Source organism: Coregonus lavaretus (genome assembly GCF_964263955.1).
Source record: "Coregonus lavaretus genome assembly, chromosome: 36".
NCBI classification, from domain to species: domain Eukaryota; kingdom Metazoa; phylum Chordata; class Actinopteri; order Salmoniformes; family Salmonidae; genus Coregonus; species Coregonus lavaretus.
Genome location: NC_140023.1, coordinates 272,164 through 288,481, shown reverse-complemented (window position 1 = coordinate 288,481; position 16,318 = coordinate 272,164). Strand labels below are relative to the sequence as shown.

Here is a 16,318-nt window from a genome sequence, read left to right as displayed (position 1 = left end):
ATTTGATTTGTTTGACTAAAAAATCAGAGCTAAACTGCAGGCTCGAACATCAATGCATGTGGGGGGCGCGAGAAAACAAATAGGTTCGCTTTATTTACTTCTCCCGACCGTCGGTTGAGCGGAGTTCGTCCTTAATGGCCATTGGATATCCAGTCATTTTCTGCACCTCTTGCCCAACAGGGCGAGTTAAATGAAACGTACCCAGTCCGCGACGCTGTTGGGAGGAGTTGAGCTCAACAGCTGGCTAGCTGCTTTCAAGCTTTTTGCCAAAGCTACCTCCCCACGACAACACACAGACTAATTGTTCCATTCAAAGAAGAAAAACGAACTAGGAGGACTTAAAACTGCCCTAATATATAAAAACTGAATCGTTGGTATTTTTCGTGAGAAATACGGGAGAGATTTGCCTCGTGAAAAGGTGCTTTTTGACAGAGCTGTTGCAGCTATAGGCGCTCGAGACGAGAGTGAGGTGAAGCGAAAGTTGGGAGCGAAAAACGGATCTTTCCAAAAGGGAAAAGGTGAGATGCTGAGAATCTATCTAATCTTTATTTCCTGTAACAATTAGCAAGAGTTAATAGGCAATTTAGCATCAAATCGCTAACTAAATAATGCAAATGTTGCTAAAGTGTCGAAAAAGTTGATATCATCTTGTGTGTTTACACTGTAAACCAGTTGACTATAGTCACTCAAATACCTAACTCATCTGTCCTGATCTCATAATAGCCAATAGTGACCACACGATGATGGTGATGTTGAGTAGCCTATCTTCTTTCTCTTTCCAGACGCGACACGTCGCCTCACCACTCTCTTCCATTCCTTGCCTCCAAGTCACAAACACGTCGGCTGAGATGCGGCTGCCAGTCACCTGGAGTTAAATGCTAGTCCATGAGAGGAGAGTGGGAGTTTGGCCAAGGACGAGGAGAAAGAATAAGAGGTTTCCCGAAGCAGAGGGACCGAGGGACAGAGCAGGGAGAGGACATGTCTCTTTGGGTGATACTACCTGTCAGTCTGCCTTCCTTGACCATCACTGGAATATGGGTTGTGTGAGTGTCTCTGCATTTTGTTGATATTTTAAGCCAACTCAAAATAGTCCATTGTTGTTTGGTCCTTTGGCACTGACTGGTGTGCATGCATCCATTTTATGGATGAGGCACAACATGTCTCACACATAATCTCAAATATTCAGTCAGTGGCCAACTCTGTCATACAGCATCAAAATACCCTGATAAAGCAATCCACAGCCATAGTTTCATATAGATTTTTTACCTGACATTTCATGGCAGGATTGGACAATATATGGGCATACAAACCAAATGTGCCAACCACCATTACTTCTCTGGCCAGAGAATCTGTCTGCATAGCTGCGGTGCATTCCAGGGCTCCATGGTGATATGAGTGGATTAGTTCCCTCCCCAGGCCTGTGTGTGGCCTTAGATCACCACTTCTGTCTGTATTATAGCTTGGGCTGTGGTTCATCTCTACCTCTCTCTCTCTCTCTCTCTCTCCTCTCTCTCTCTCTCTCTCTCTCTCTCTCTCTCTCTCTCTCTCTCTCTCTCTCTCTCACCATCTCTCTCTCTCTCTCACCTCTCTCTCTCTCTCTCTCTCTCTCTCTCTCTCTCTCTCTCTCTCTCTCTCTCTCTCTCACCATCTCTCTCTCTCTCACCATCTCTCTCTCTCTCACCATCTCTCTCTCACCATCTCTCTCTCTCTCACCATCTCTCTCTCTCTCACCATATCGCTCTCTCTCTCACCATCTCTCTCTCTTTCTCACCATCTCTCTCTCTTTCTCACCATCTCACTCTCTCACCATCTCTCTCTCCCTCTCTCACCATCTCTCTCTCTCTCTCTCTCTCACCATCTCTCTCTCTTTCTCACTCTCTCACCATCTCTCTCTCCCTCTCTCACCATCTCTCTCTCTCTCTCTCACCATCTCTCTCTCTCTCTCTCACCATCTCTCTCTCTCTCTCTCTCACCATCTCTCTCTCTCTCTCTCACCATCTCTCTCTCTCTCTCTCTCACCATCTCTCTCTCTCTCTCTCACCATCTCTCTCTCTCTCTCTCTCTCTCTCTCTCCTCACCATCTCTCTCTCTTTCTCACCATCTCTCTCTCTTTCTCACCATCTCACTCTCTCACCATCTCTCTCTCCCTCTCTCACCATCTCTCTCTCTCTCTCTCTCTCTCTCTCTCTCTCTCTCTCTCTCTCTCTCTCTCTCTCTCTCTCTCTCTCTCTCTCTCTCTCTCTCTCTCTCTCTCTCTCTCTCTCTCTCTCTCTCTCTCTCTCTCTCTCTCAAAATAGCAGGTTCAGGTAGCCTGTAGGCCAATTGTTATATCCGGTCCTTTATCAGAACTAGGCCTATGTGAAGTCACTTAGGGTTGTTGGCTTGGGGTTGACTCCTTGATGAGTGTCTAGGGGCTTGGAGGGAAAGGGAGAGGATGAAGAAAGATCAAGTTTCAAATTTTGTCACGTTTTATTGATCGATTGATTGAATTTATTTGACAATTTGTAAAATACATACATAAGGGCGCTCCAGCCGGTGACGCCTCCACATACAATTTAAGAAAATCATCAAGGATAACACAATAAAGCTTATAATAAATAATAATATGCCATTTAGCAGACGCTTTTATCCAAAGCGACTTACAGTCATGCGTGCATACATTTTTTGTGTATGGGTGGTCCCGGGGATCGAACCCACTACCTTGGCGTTACAAGCGCCGTGCTCTACCAGCTGAGCTACAGAGGACCACCAGCTGAGCTACAGAAGCTTAACGGCTTATTTCCATTGTGGTCCAAGTACAGTGAAATGCCTTTCTTGCGAGCTCTTTCCCGTAATCAATATCAATAGTACTATAAAATAAAGTAAAGTAGAACAAAAACACATGAGAAGTAGAAATAATAATAATAATAAGAGGAGTAAGTAAGTAAGCTAGGTCGCTGGTTCGAATCCCTGAGCCGACCAGGTGAAAAATCTGTTGATATGCCCTTGAGCAAAACACTTAACCCTAATTGCTCCTGTAAGTCGCTCTGGATAAGAGTGTCTGCTAAATGGCTAAAATGTAAATGTATATACAGGGTCAGTTCCAGGGTCAGTTCCAATACCATATTTACAATGTGCAGGGATACTGGAGTGGTAGGGGTAGATATGTATAGGGGTAAGATGACTAGGCATCAGGATATATAATAAACAGTGTAGGAGGACGTAGAGACATTAGAAAGAGAAAATACATAATGAGGGTGGATGGAGAGACTGAAAAAGAGTGAGGGAGGAGAGACACTGAGAGAACGAGAGATGGAGAGGGAGGAGGGGGCATTTGCTGCCATGTTGCAGCCAGATTCTTCTCACCTATTTCCTTCCTGTCCAGTGGGCCTCACAAGGGTGCCCTGTCTCCCAGAGCAGTCAAGGGTCCCTCTCCCTGGGCAGCGGAATGTGAAAGGGCACGCTTTGTTACGTAACCCCCCCCCTCCCTGGGTGGGAGTAGGGTAAATACTGGGCTGACGGGGTAGTCACAGTCGGAGTGCTTATTCAGGGATTTCACACGGCAACCCACACACAAGCACTGCACGCCCTTCTCCGCCCTGCGGCATCAAATACAGTGCCTTTCAAAAGTATTTATTAAGTTTTTCCTATTTTGTTGCATTACAACCTGTAATTTAAATAGAGTTTTATTTGGATTTCATGTAATGGACATACACAAAATTGTCCAAATTGGTGAAGTGAAATGAAAAAAATAACTTGTTTCAAAAAATTCAAAAAAATATATAACGGAAAAGTGGTGCGTGCATATGTATTCACCCCCTTTGCTATGAAGCCCCTAAATAAGATCTGGTGCAACGAATTACCTTCAGAAGTAACATCATTTGGTAAATAAAGTCCACCTGTGTGCAATCTGTGTCACATGATCTGTCACATGATCTCAGTATATATACACCTGTTCTGAAAGGCCCCAGAGTCTGCAACACCACTAAGCAAGGGGCACCACCAAGCAAGCTGTCACGCCCTGACTCTGGGGACTCGTATTTGTTGAGTCAGGGTGTGTATTTTCTGTGTGGTATGTTCTATGTTGTATTTTCTAGGTTTAGATCTAGATCGTCTAGATCTATGTTGGCCGGTGTGGTTCCCAATCAGAGGCAGCTGTCGCTCGTTGTCTCTGATTGGGGACCATACTTAGGTAGCCTATTGGCACTAGTGGGTTGTGGGATCTTGTTCCGTGTTAAGGTATGTTGTGTTGTGCTGCCTTGGACTTCACGTTTCGTTTTGTTTGTTATTTTGTCGTTGTGTTTGATATTTAATAAACATGTACGCATATCACGCTGCGCCTTGGTCCGTCCCATCTGTAAGCGAACGTGACACAAGCGGCACCATGAAGACCAAGGAGCTCTCCAAACAGGTCAGGGACAAAGTTGTGGAGAAGTACCGATCAGGGTTGGGTTATAAAAAAATATCAGAAACTTTGAACATCCCAAGGAGCACCATTAAATCCATTATTAAAAAATTGAAAGAATATGGCACCACAACAAACCTGCCAAGAGAGGGCCGCCCACCAAAACTCACGGACCAGGCAAGGAGGGCATTAATCAGAGAGGCAACAAAGAGACCAAAGATAACCCTGAAGGAGCTGCAAAGTTCCACAGCGGAGATTGGAGTATCTGTCCATAGGACCACTTTAAGCCGTACACACCACAGAGCTGGGCTTTACGGAAGAGTGGCCAGAAAAAAGCCATTGCTTAAAGAAAAAAATAAGCAAACACGTTTGGTGTTCGCCAAAACGCATGTGGGAGACTCCCCAAACATATGGAAGAAGGTACACTGGTCAGATGAGTCTAAAATTAAGCTGTTTGGCCATCAAGGAAAACGCTGTCTGGCGCAAACCCAACACCTCTCATCACCCCGAGAACACCATCCCACAGTGAAGCATGGTGGTGGCAGCATCATGCTGTGGGGGTGTTTTTCATCGGCAGGGACTGGGAAACTGGTCAGAATTGAAGGAATGATGGATGGCGCTAAAACATGGAAATTCTTGAGGGAAACCTGTTTCAGTCTTCCAGAGATTTGAGACTGGGATGGAGGTTCACCTTCCAGCAGGACAATGACCCTAAGCATACTGCTAAAGCAACACTCGAGTGGTTTAAGGGGAAACATTTAAATGTCTTGGAATAGCCTAGTCAAAGCCCAGACCTCAATCCAATTGAGAATCTGTGGTATGACTTAATGATTGCTTTACACCAGCGGAACCCATCCAACTTGAAGGAGCTGGAGCAGTTTCGCCTTGAAGAATGGGCAAAAATCCCAGTGGCTAGATGTGCCAAGCTTATAGAGACATACCCCAAGAGACTTGCAGCTGTAATTGCTGCAAAAGGTGGCTCTACAAAGTATTGACTTTGGGGGGGTGAATAGTTATGCACGCTCAAGTTTTGTGTTTTGTTGTCTTATTTCTTGTTTGTTTCACCAACATTTTTATTTTGCATCTTCAAAGTGGTAGGCATGTTGTGTAAATGAAATGATACAAACCCCCCAAAAATCCATTTTAATTCCAGGTTGTAAGGCAATAAAATAGGAAAAATGCCAAGAGGGGTGAATACTTTCGCAAGCCACTGTACAGTGGGGAAAAAAAGTATTTAGTCAGCCACCAATTGTGCAAGTTCTCCCACTTAAAAAGATGAGAGAGGCCTGTAATTTTCATCATAGGTACACGTCAACTATGACAGACAAATTGAGAAAGAAAAATCCAGAAAATCACATTGTAGGATTTTTTAAATAAGTATTTGGTCACCTACAAACAAGCAAGATTTCTGGCTCTCACAGACCTGTAACTTCTTCTTTAAGAGGCTCCTCTGTCCTCCACTCGTTACCTGTATTAATGGCACCTGTTTGAACTTGTTATCAGTATAAAAGACACCTGTCCACAACCTCAAACAGTCACACTCCAAACTCCACTATGGCCAAGACCAAAGAGCTGTCAAAGGACACCAGAAACAAAATTGTAGACCTGCACCAGGCTGGGAAGACTGAATCTGCAATAGGTAAGCAGCTTGGTTTGAAGAAATCAACTGTGGGAGAAATTATTAGGAAATGGAAGACATACAAGACCACTGATAATCTCCCTCGATCTGGGGCTCCACGCAAGATCTCACCCCGTGGGGTCAAAATGATCACAAGAACGGTGAGCAAAAATCCCAGAACCACAAGGGGGGACCTAGTGAATGACCTGCAGAGAGCTGGGACCAAAGTAACAAAGCCTACCATAAGTAACACACTACGCCGCCAGGGACTCAAATCCTGCAGTGCAGACGTGTCCCCCTGCTTAAGCCAGTACATGTCCAGGCCCGTCTGAAGTTTGCTAGAGTGCATTTGGATGATCCAGAAGAGGATTGGGAGAATGTCATATGGTCAGATGAAACCAAAATAGAACTTTTTGGTAAAAACTCAACTCGTCGTGTTTGGAGGACAAAGAATGCTGAGTTCCATCCAAAGAACACCATACCTACTGTGAAGCATGGGGGTGGAAACATCATGCTTTGGGGCTGTTTTTCTGCAAAGGGACCAGGACGACTGATCCGTGTAAAGGAAAGAATGAATGGGGCCATGTATCGTGAGATTTTGAGTGAAAACCTCCTTCCATCAGCAAGGGCATTGAAGATGAAACGTGGCTGGGTCTTTCAGCATGACAATGATCCCAAACACACCGCCCGGGCAACGAAGGAGTGGCTTCGTAAGAAGCATTTCAAGGTCCTGGAGTGGCCTAGCCAGTCTCCAGATCTCAACCCCATAGAAAATCTTTGGAGGGAGTTGAAAGTCTGTGTTGCCCAGCGACAGCCCCAAAACATCACTGCTCTAGAGGAGATCTGCATGGAGGAATGGGCCAAAATACCAGCAACAGTGTGTGAAAACTTTGTGAAGACTTACAGAAAACGTTTGACCTGTGTCATTGCCAACAAAGGGTATATAACAAAGTATTGAGAAACTTTTGTTATTGACCAAATACTTATTTTCCACCATAATTTGCAAATAAATTCATTAAAAATCCTACAATGTGATTTTCTGGAATTTCTTTTCTCATTTTGTCTGTCATAGTTGACGTGTACCTATGATGAAAATTACAGGCCTCTCATCTTTTTAAGTGGGAGAACTTGCACAATTGGTGGCTGACTAAATACTTTTTCCCCCCACTGTAGCTACTGAAAACTAGACAATAACTTTATAGTACAGTCCATCCATAGCTAGCCAGCTTCTTCCATTGATTCTTCCATTGACCTTTCAGTTTGCAAATGTTTTTTTTCTATTGAAAAGCTGCGTGTCAAATGGAAATTCAGTACAGAGGCCTTTTCCATGCTCTTCTAAATGTGGAAAACAGGGAAAATGAAATATTAAATTAACCTTTTAGATGTAGCCTGATTTAGCCTGAGGTAACCTGTACTGATAGTCAGCCATTAAGCTCCTCTCTGTTTTCTTTCAGTGGATGACATCTTGGATGCTGATTTGATTACAGAACAACAAATGATAGCAGCACTTTCTCCAATGACATTTCATCATCATTTAATTTATCATGGGGCAGTTTAGATTCAACAGTCTCTCTACATCTGTTTAGTGTGTAGTTAGTTGTCCATGATGAAAATGTTAGAAATAATCATGAACTCAAAAGTAGGCTAATACACAGCGATAGATTGAAGTAGTATGACTAGCAAAAATGACTATCAAAATCCACACTTGACTTGGACTAGCTTATCCAAAACCTAAGCTGTGGTCTCTGCTGGTGGTGAGGGTGAGGCAACAACATATCCACCACACTGACCCTCAACATGGGGGCCCCTCAGGGGTGTATGCTTAGTCCCCTCCTGTATTCCCTGTTCACCTACGACTGCGTGGCCGCACACAACTCCAACACCATCATTACGTTTGCAGACGACACAAAGGTGGTAGGCCTGATCACCGACGACGATGAGACAGCCTATAGGGGGGAGGTCAGAGACCTGGCAGTGTGGTGCCAGGACAACAACCTCTCCCTCAACGTCAGCAAGACAAAGGAGCTGATCGGGGACTATAGGGCATAACAACACAATCTTCCATCTCAGGAGGGAAGTTGTACATCTGCAACATTGAGAGCATCTGGACTGGCTGCATCACTGCTTGGTATGGCAACTGCTTGGTATCCGACCGCAAGGCGCTACAGAGGGTAGTGTGTACGGCCCAGTACATCACTGGGGCCGAATTTCCGGCCATCCAGGACCTCAAGCAAAGAAAGAGCACTTTATTTAGAGAAATTGCCCTTAGGCTCTAACCAAACCACACTTGGCGTTATTTTAACTTCAAGATATCCATGAGTTCACAAAAAAAGAGGTTGAAAACAGTTAGCCAGCTCAGTGAGACAGGACATGCTGAGTGAATGTGATGATTGGGTTTCTGCAGGATAACTTTGTTGCTCTTTCTTATCTAACTGTCCTCTCCGTGTTTTATAAACCCTTCTCCTACCTGAGAGGCCCATGCAGGGTGAGGACACTTTCAGTAATCTTTTACTACCTGTGTGTGTGTGTGTGTGTGTGTGAGAGAGAGAAAGTTGTGGAAGAGAGCTGTGGTATCCTGGGTCTGTGTGTGTGTGTGTGAGAGAGAGATAGAGTTGTGGAAGAGAGCTGTGGTATCCTGGGTCTGTGTGTGTGTGTGTGTGTGTGTGTGAGAGATAAAGTTGTGGAAGAGAGCTGTGGTATCCTGGGTCTGTGTGTGTGTGTGAGAGAGAGATACAGTTGTGGAAGAGAGCTGTGGTATCCTGGGTCTGTGTGTGTGTGAGAGAGAGATAAAGTTGTGGAAGAGAGCTGTGATATCCTGGGTCTGTGTGTGTGTGTGAGAGAGAGATAACGTTGTGGAAGAGAGCTGTGGTATCCTGGGTCTGTGTGTGTGTGTGAGAGAGAGATAAAGTTGTGGAAGAGAGCTGTGGTATCCTGGGTCTGTGTGTGTGTGTGTGTGTGAGAGAGAGATTAAGTTGTGGAAGAGAGCTGTGGTATCCTGGGTCTGTGTGTGTGTGTGAGAGAGATTAAGTTGTGGAAGAGAGCTGTGGTATCCCGGGTCTGTGTGTGTGTGAGAGAGAGATAAAGTTGTGGAAGAGAGCTGTGGTATCCTGTGTCTGTGTGTGTGTGAGAGAGAGATAAAGTTGTGGAAGAGAGCTTTGGTATCCTGGGTCTGTGTGTGTGTGTGTGTGAGAGAGAGAGATAAAGTTGTGGAAGAGAGCTGTGGTATCCTGGGTGTGTGTGTGTGTGTGTGTGTGTGAGAGAGAGAGATAAAGTTGTGGAAGAGAGCTGTGGTATCCTGGGTCTGTGTGTGTGTGTGTGTGTGTGTGTGAGAGAGAGATAAAGTTGTTGAAGAGAGCTGTGGTATCCTGGGTCTGTGTGTGTGTGTGTGTGTGTGAGAGAGAGATAAAGTTGTGGAAGAGAGCTGTGGTATCCTGGGTCTGTGTGTGTGTGAGAGAGATAAAGTTGTGGAAGAGAGCTGTGGTATCCTGGGTCTGTGTGTGTGTGAGAGAGATAAAGTTGTGGAAGAGAGCTGTGATATCCTGGGTCTGTGTGTGTGTGTGAGAGATAGATAAAGTTGTGGAAGAGAGCTGTGGTATCCTGGGTCTGTGTGTGTGTGTGAGAGAGAGAGAGATAAAGTTGTGGAAGAGAGCTGTGGTATCCTGGGTCTGTGTGTGTGTGAGAGAGAGATAAAGTTGTGGAAGAGAGCTGTGGTATCCTGGGTCTGTGTGTGTGTGTGAGAGAGAGAGAGATAAAGTTGTGGAAGAGAGCTGTGGTATCCTGGGTCTGTGTGTGTGTGATAGAGAGATAAAGTTGTGGAAGAGAGCTGTTGTATCCTGGGTCTGTGTGTGTGTGAGAGAGAGAGAGAGAGAGAGATAAAGTTGTGGAAGAGAGCTGTGGTATCCTGGGTCTGTGTGTGTGTGAGAGAGAGAGAGAGATAAAGTTGTGGAAGAGAGCTGTGGTATCCTGGGTCTGTGTGTGTGTGAGAGAGAGATAAAGTTGTGGAAGAGAGCTGTGGTATCCTGGGTCTGTGTGCCTCCCGTATTTTGTCTGCCATTCACACCTACCTGTCCAAGTTCAACTTGGTGTGTGTGAATGGCAGTGTAGCTGACTCTTGTATTGTGGAGAAGTCACTGTTATTGGACTTGTGCTTTAATGCTCTTCCCCTCTCTCTCTCTCTCTCTCCCTCTCGCTCGCTCTCTTTCTCCCTCTCTCGTTCCCTCTCTCTATCCCTCTCTTTCTCTCTCTCCCTCTCTTTCTCTCTCCATATTTCCCTATCTGTTGTCTCTCTCTCTGGCCTAGTAATGGTAGTGATGATGATTATTCATGGTTGCCATGGCTTCAGAGGCAGATGGCAGAGTTTGTGTTTACCAAATCTAATTTATTTTGGGGTTCAGGTGATGTGTGTGCGCGAATGTTAATGTGTGTGTGTGCGCGCGACTGTGTGTGTTTGTGTGTATGTGTGGCATGATGCTCCTAGTAGGGCGAAATCACAATATTTTCCTCATTTTTCACGGTATGGTGGTGTTTGACCGTATTTTATGTTTCTTAATAATAAAGTTCTAAATATGTTTTATGAGGAGTGCATGATGCTAGGATGGCAACAAATGAATTCTAAGTGTTTTTAGTGGGCTTTCTCTATTCTGATTATTTTATACTCAACCAAACTAGGACAGAACTGACAGTGAAGTAGTCTAATCTTTGTAGAACGTTTCATTTATTTAGCACGGTATAAACATATTGTTATAGACAGTATTATAAAAATCCATACCAGTATACCTTAAAATACAATATATCGCCCAGCCACGGCAGTAGCTTCCATCCATGGAAACACTCTTAGTTGCAGTTTAGCCTGTCACTGACCCCTGAGCACTGTCAGATTTATGCACACAGTTTCTCAATATGCATACTCCACACTGTCATGCTCCGAGTGCATTCTCCGAGGACGTTCTCTTGAGTACGTTCTTGTCAGGACGAGAGTGTGGAGAACGCATAAAACATTCCATTTGAGAAGCACTCCACCTACTGTATTACCTCACACAGCATCTCCCCATTCACTGAACCTTCTTCCAGCCAGGACAATGGCATCAATAGAGACAAAGCAAACATTTTACTTCATAACTATTCGTTAGCTATATGTGAATCATAATAATCTAGCTAACCAGATAGTTTAACAGGCACAAATGACCTAAAACTAGTGATATGCAAGGTAGATGTCAATTAGTGGGTAGTTCGCTGCCAATTCTTTGTGGCTATCTGGCTAGCTAGGTAACAGTAGTAGCTAGCCAGTTAATGTTAGCCCTATTGACTTACAATGGGCTTCCGATCTACGTACACTACAGTGGGTATTGTAGGCAGGTAAACATGCTAAAATTAACACAGTATGAATTTATTAACGTATTAAGATGAAATATTGTAATCAGGCAACGTATGAGATGTGAATGGGCAACATTTCATTCCGAAGTCTGAGTTATTTTCTCTCGCTTCAGCTCAAATAATGTCCGTCATTTTTACGTGATTGCGTCATATTCTGTGCATACTTTCCGTTGAAGCTTGCATCGATGTATGCTTCGAAATATGTACAAACAGAGTATGCATCTGAGAAGTGCCCTCCCATACTTTGATTTAGACTCATACTCCGACCCTCCCGTGCTCGGAGCACGGTAGGATGCATTTTGAGAAAGACCCTGTGGGTTTGTGACACAGCCTACACAGATGTCTGTCTGACCTACTGCATGGGGTTGTGCTTCGTCATTTTTCAGGTCATAATTCAATGACAATTACCCTTTACCAGAGTTTGATTTTGTTGGGTGCGTTGTATTCTGGTGCACTCTTTTTTTTTCTCTCTGCTCTCTCTTCCCTCGCTCTCACCCATCTCCCCTTTCTATCCTCTCTATCCCCCTCCCTCTCTCACCCCTTCTCTCACCCCTCTCTCATCTCTCCGCTCATTGCCCCTCTGATGGGGAGACCAAGCGGTCAGTGACCCAGCTGAATCAACCTGTTTCTGGGTTAGAACACGCTGACCAGACTGGTCCTCCTCCAGGACTACACCCAGATTTCCTCACATTAGTCCAGTCCAGTGACCGATTTTAGTCCAGTTCAAGCAAACAAGAATATCGATTGGAATTAGGAAAATACACATTTGGGTGATTTTGATCGGTCAGAATTGCTAGCTAACTGATTTTTCATCAGGTGACCTGGTTCCGAGGAGGGGGAAGTAAACAGGACTATCTCAGTGACAGGTTGTGTTCTCATTGGTGGGTTTGTTTGTTCTAACGGAAGGCTAGAGTGTGCAATGACTGCATAGATAGAGAGCCTACATTGAGAAGGTATACAACCAGTGATAACCTTTTAAACTACATTGGATGTGATTTCCCCCTCCGATATATCCGGTTTAGCTGGTATTGCAGGAATTACAGGAATTTGAGAACCCATTTCATACGTCTAGGTTTTATCTTCTACGGTGGACAGGTTGCTTGCCTCCCTGGATTTCTCTACCTGAATTTGTAAAATATTCAGGGAATTCTTACGACTTAAGCCTCATCCACTTCAAAAATGCCTCCTCCCTATCATAACACTCTGAAAGCAATGCATTTTACCGCTAGAGCATTCTCACATAACGGTCATGTTTCAAATAACCTACATTTTACCTCCAACTCCTCTCACCCCCCCTCTCCTCTCCTCTATTGTGTGAACCTCTACCCTATGGTTGGAAACAACAGTCTTTCACCCCTGTTCTCCCTGGTTCAACCACAAAACCACCAGTGACGGTTATTGTTGTTCCTGTTCCTTTATTTCTCAATGACTCACTGGTTCCGACTGTATTTATCTTTTGACTGTTTATAAGAATAGAGGCCTCTGAGAAAATAAGTATTAAACATTTTAGACTGTGGTTAACTGTTCCCTGAATCAGTTTTGCCATTCCAAGTTATATGAATGACTGTGAGTTCATAACCCTCATGCTTCATGTAATCAAATGTTCAAGTTGCAGTTGTGTGGTCCAGATTGAAGACCATGGTTAGTTGATGAGGTGTGTTTTACCCTAACCATTACCCCTTTACCTGATCCATGTTGTCTATATAATGTGTAGTCTAACCCTTCTCTTTACCTGTCACAGGTACGTCATGGCCCTGTACAACCAGCACGTCTGCCCTGTAGATAACTGGTACGTAGCTAAATAATTCGTGTTAATAGCTGGTTATAACAGCTGTGTAGTTTATTCATGTTAGTAACTAGTTGACTCTCCTCTCACAACAAGGAGTCTCTCTTGGCTCCCCTGCTCTCCTCTCACAACAAGGAGTCTCTCTTGGCTCTCCTCTCACAACAAGGAGTCTCTCTTGGCTCCCCTGCTCTCCTCTCACAACAAGGAGTCTCTCTTGGCTCCCCTGCTCTCCTCTCACAACAAGGAGTCTCTCTTGGCTCTCCTCTCACAACAAGGAGTCTCTCTTGGCTCCCCTGCTCTCCTCTCACAACAAGGAGTCTCTCTTGGCTCTCCTCTCACAACAAGGAGTCTCTCTTGGCTCTCCTTTCACAACAAGGAGTCTCTCTTGGCTCTCCTGCTCTCCTCTCCTCTCACTCACTCATCCCTGTATCAGCTATGATAAGATACCAGGCTAGCTGTTTGTTAGCAGTCTGTTAGTAGTCTGTTAGCAGTCTGTTAGCAGTCTGTTAGCTGGCTGTTAGCTGGCTGTTAGCAGGCTGTTAGCTGGCTGTTAGCTGGCTGTTAGCAGTCTGTTAGCAGTATGTTAGCTGGCTGTTAGCAGTCTGTTAGTAGTCTGTTAGCTGGCTGTTAGCTGGCTGTTAGCAATCTGTTAGCAATATGTTAGCTGGCTGTTAGCAGTCTGTTAGCAGTATGTTAGCTGGCTGTTAGCAGGCTGTTAGCTGGCTGTAATCATGATACTTTTCTTTGTAGGAAAAAACTAAAATCACCAGGAATTTGTTTAATTTAGGAAACCTGTTCCAAGTATTACCATGAATAAAAAAAAGAGATGTGATCGTGTCTCAATCAAGGTATTCAAACTCTTTTTGGAGTTAGTTTGCAATGTACAGATTATTATAATAATGTTCCGGCCCCCCGACCATCTGCTCCGACAAGAATCGTCCAGCAGCTGAATCTAGTTGCCTACCCCTGCCATACTGGGTGTGTGCGGTTGTCAAAGCACTTTTCCATGTAACGTCACTTCAACTAGTATTTCCATAATAGGGCTGTTGCAATAGTGAAACATAGTCTGCTATTATTTACTAGACTGTTTCAGTGTTTCAAATTACAAGGGCTGCTTAACATTACTTTTAAAACCTTGTCCTCATCAAAACATCCCTCTCCTCCCCCTTCTGTGTGTGTGTGTGTGTGTGTGTTTGTGTGTGTGTGTGTGTGTGTGTGTATGTGCACAGGTTGTATAACCAGTCGTGTGACAAGGAGCTTTATCTACAGAGTGGACCAACGTTGTGCTGTACTCTAGACAATGTTCCTCTTATCAGGTCAGTCTGATTTTTCTCTCTCTCGCTCTCTCCACCAATTTCAATTTCAATTTAAGGGCTTTATTGGCATGGGAAACACATGTTAACATTGCCAAAGCAAGTGAAACAGATAATAAACAAAAGTGAAATAAACAATAAACAATGAACAGTAAACATTACACTCAGAAGTTTCAAAAGAATAAAGACATTTCAAATGTCATATTATGTATATATACAGTGTTGTAACGATGTGCAAATAGTTAAAGTACAAATGGGAAAATAAATAAACATAAAAATGGGTTGTATTTACAATGGTGTTTGTTCTTCACTGGTTGCCCTTTTCTTGTGGCAACAGTCGTTGGTCCACTCAACAGGTCACAAATATTGCAGCTGTGATGGCACACTGTGGTATTTCACCCAGTAGATAAGGGAGTTTATCAAAATTGGGTTTGTTTTCTAATTCTTTGTGGATCGCTGTAATCTGAGGGAAATATGTGTCTCTAATATGGTCATACATTTGGCAGGAGGTTAGGAAGTGCAGCTCAGTTTCCACCTCATTTTGTGGGCAGTGTGCACATAGCCTGTCTTCTCTTGAGAGCCAGGTCTGCCTACGGCGGCCTTTCTCAATAGCAAGGCTATGCTCACTGAGTCTGTACATAGTCAAAGCTTTCCTTAAGTTTGGGTCAGTCACAGTGGTCAGGTATTATGCCACTGTGTACTCTCTGTTTAGGGCCAAATAGCATTCTAGTTTGCTCTGTTTTTTTGTTTGTTCTTTCCAATGTGTCAAGTAATTCTCTTTTTGTTTTCTCATGATTTGGTTGGGTCTAATTGTGTTGTTGTTGTTGTTGTTGTCCTGGGGCTCTGTGGGGTCTGTTTGTGTTTATGAACAGAGCCCCAGGACCGGCTTACTTAGGGGACTCTTCTCCAAGTTCATCTCTCTGTAGGTGATGGCTTTGTTATGGAAGGTTTGGGAATCGCTTCCTTTTAAGTGGTTATAGAATTTAACTGGTATTTTCTGGATTTTGATAATTAGCGAGTATTGGCCTAATTCTGCTCGGCATGCATTATTTGGTGTTTTACATTGTACACTGAGGATATTTTTTGCAGAATTCTGCATGCAGAGTCTCAATTTGGTGTTTGTCCCATTTTGTGAATTCTTGGTTGGTGAGCGGACCCCAGACCTCACAACCATAAAGGGCAATGGGTTCTATAACTGATTCAAGTATTTTTAGCCAGATCCTAATTGGTATGTCAAATCTTATGTTCCTTTTGATGTCTCTCTCTACCTCTCTCTACCCCTCTCTCTCGCTCTCTCTACCCCTCTCTCTCTCTCTACCCCTCTCGCTCTCTCTACCCCTCTCTCTCTCTCTACCCCTCTCTCTCTCTTGCTTTTCACTTCACCACCCCTTTCTCTTTCTCCCTCTGTCTCCTCCTTTCCTCTCTGTATCACTGTCACTATATCTTCCTCTGTCGCTCTCAGTCTCTCTCGGTTCCTGTGTGTGTGTGTGTTTCTGCGTATGTGTGTGTGATTCCTGTTTCTGAAAATAACTGACGGCTCAGATTTGTGTGTGTGTGTGTGTGGAATACACACACACACACACACACACAGACACAGGAATTCCCCAGAAAAGAGGAGTCCGTTTTCAGATGGGGGTTGAGAGCTTTGTTTAGCCTCTCCCATCCAGAGCTTTGAACATCAGAGGACTGTTAGGGAATGTACAGTGAGGGAAATAAGTATTTGACCCCTCTGCAAAACATGACTTAGTACATGGTGGCAAAACCCTTGTTGGCAATCACAGAGGTCAGACATTTCTTGTAGTTGGCCACCAGGTTTGCACACATCTCAGGAGGGATTTTGTCCC

The 16,318-nt window shown here is 44.2% G+C and overlaps 1 protein-coding gene across 1 annotated transcript in view; it reads left to right on the top strand.

Moving 5' to 3' along the window:
- The first annotated feature begins 219 nt into the window (after window positions 1-219).
- Window positions 220-16,318, top strand: part of LOC311110952 (transmembrane protein 150A-like) — a 49,490-nt gene continuing 33,391 nt past the window's right edge. The window contains exons 1-4 of the mRNA XM_084153599.1: window positions 220-518; window positions 783-1,043; window positions 13,117-13,164; window positions 14,391-14,477. Of these exons, the coding sequence (XP_084009725.1) occupies window positions 886-1,043; window positions 13,117-13,164; window positions 14,391-14,477 (293 nt within the window). The 5' untranslated portion in view covers window positions 220-518; window positions 783-885. The remainder of the gene's footprint in view (window positions 519-782; window positions 1,044-13,116; window positions 13,165-14,390; window positions 14,478-16,318) is intronic.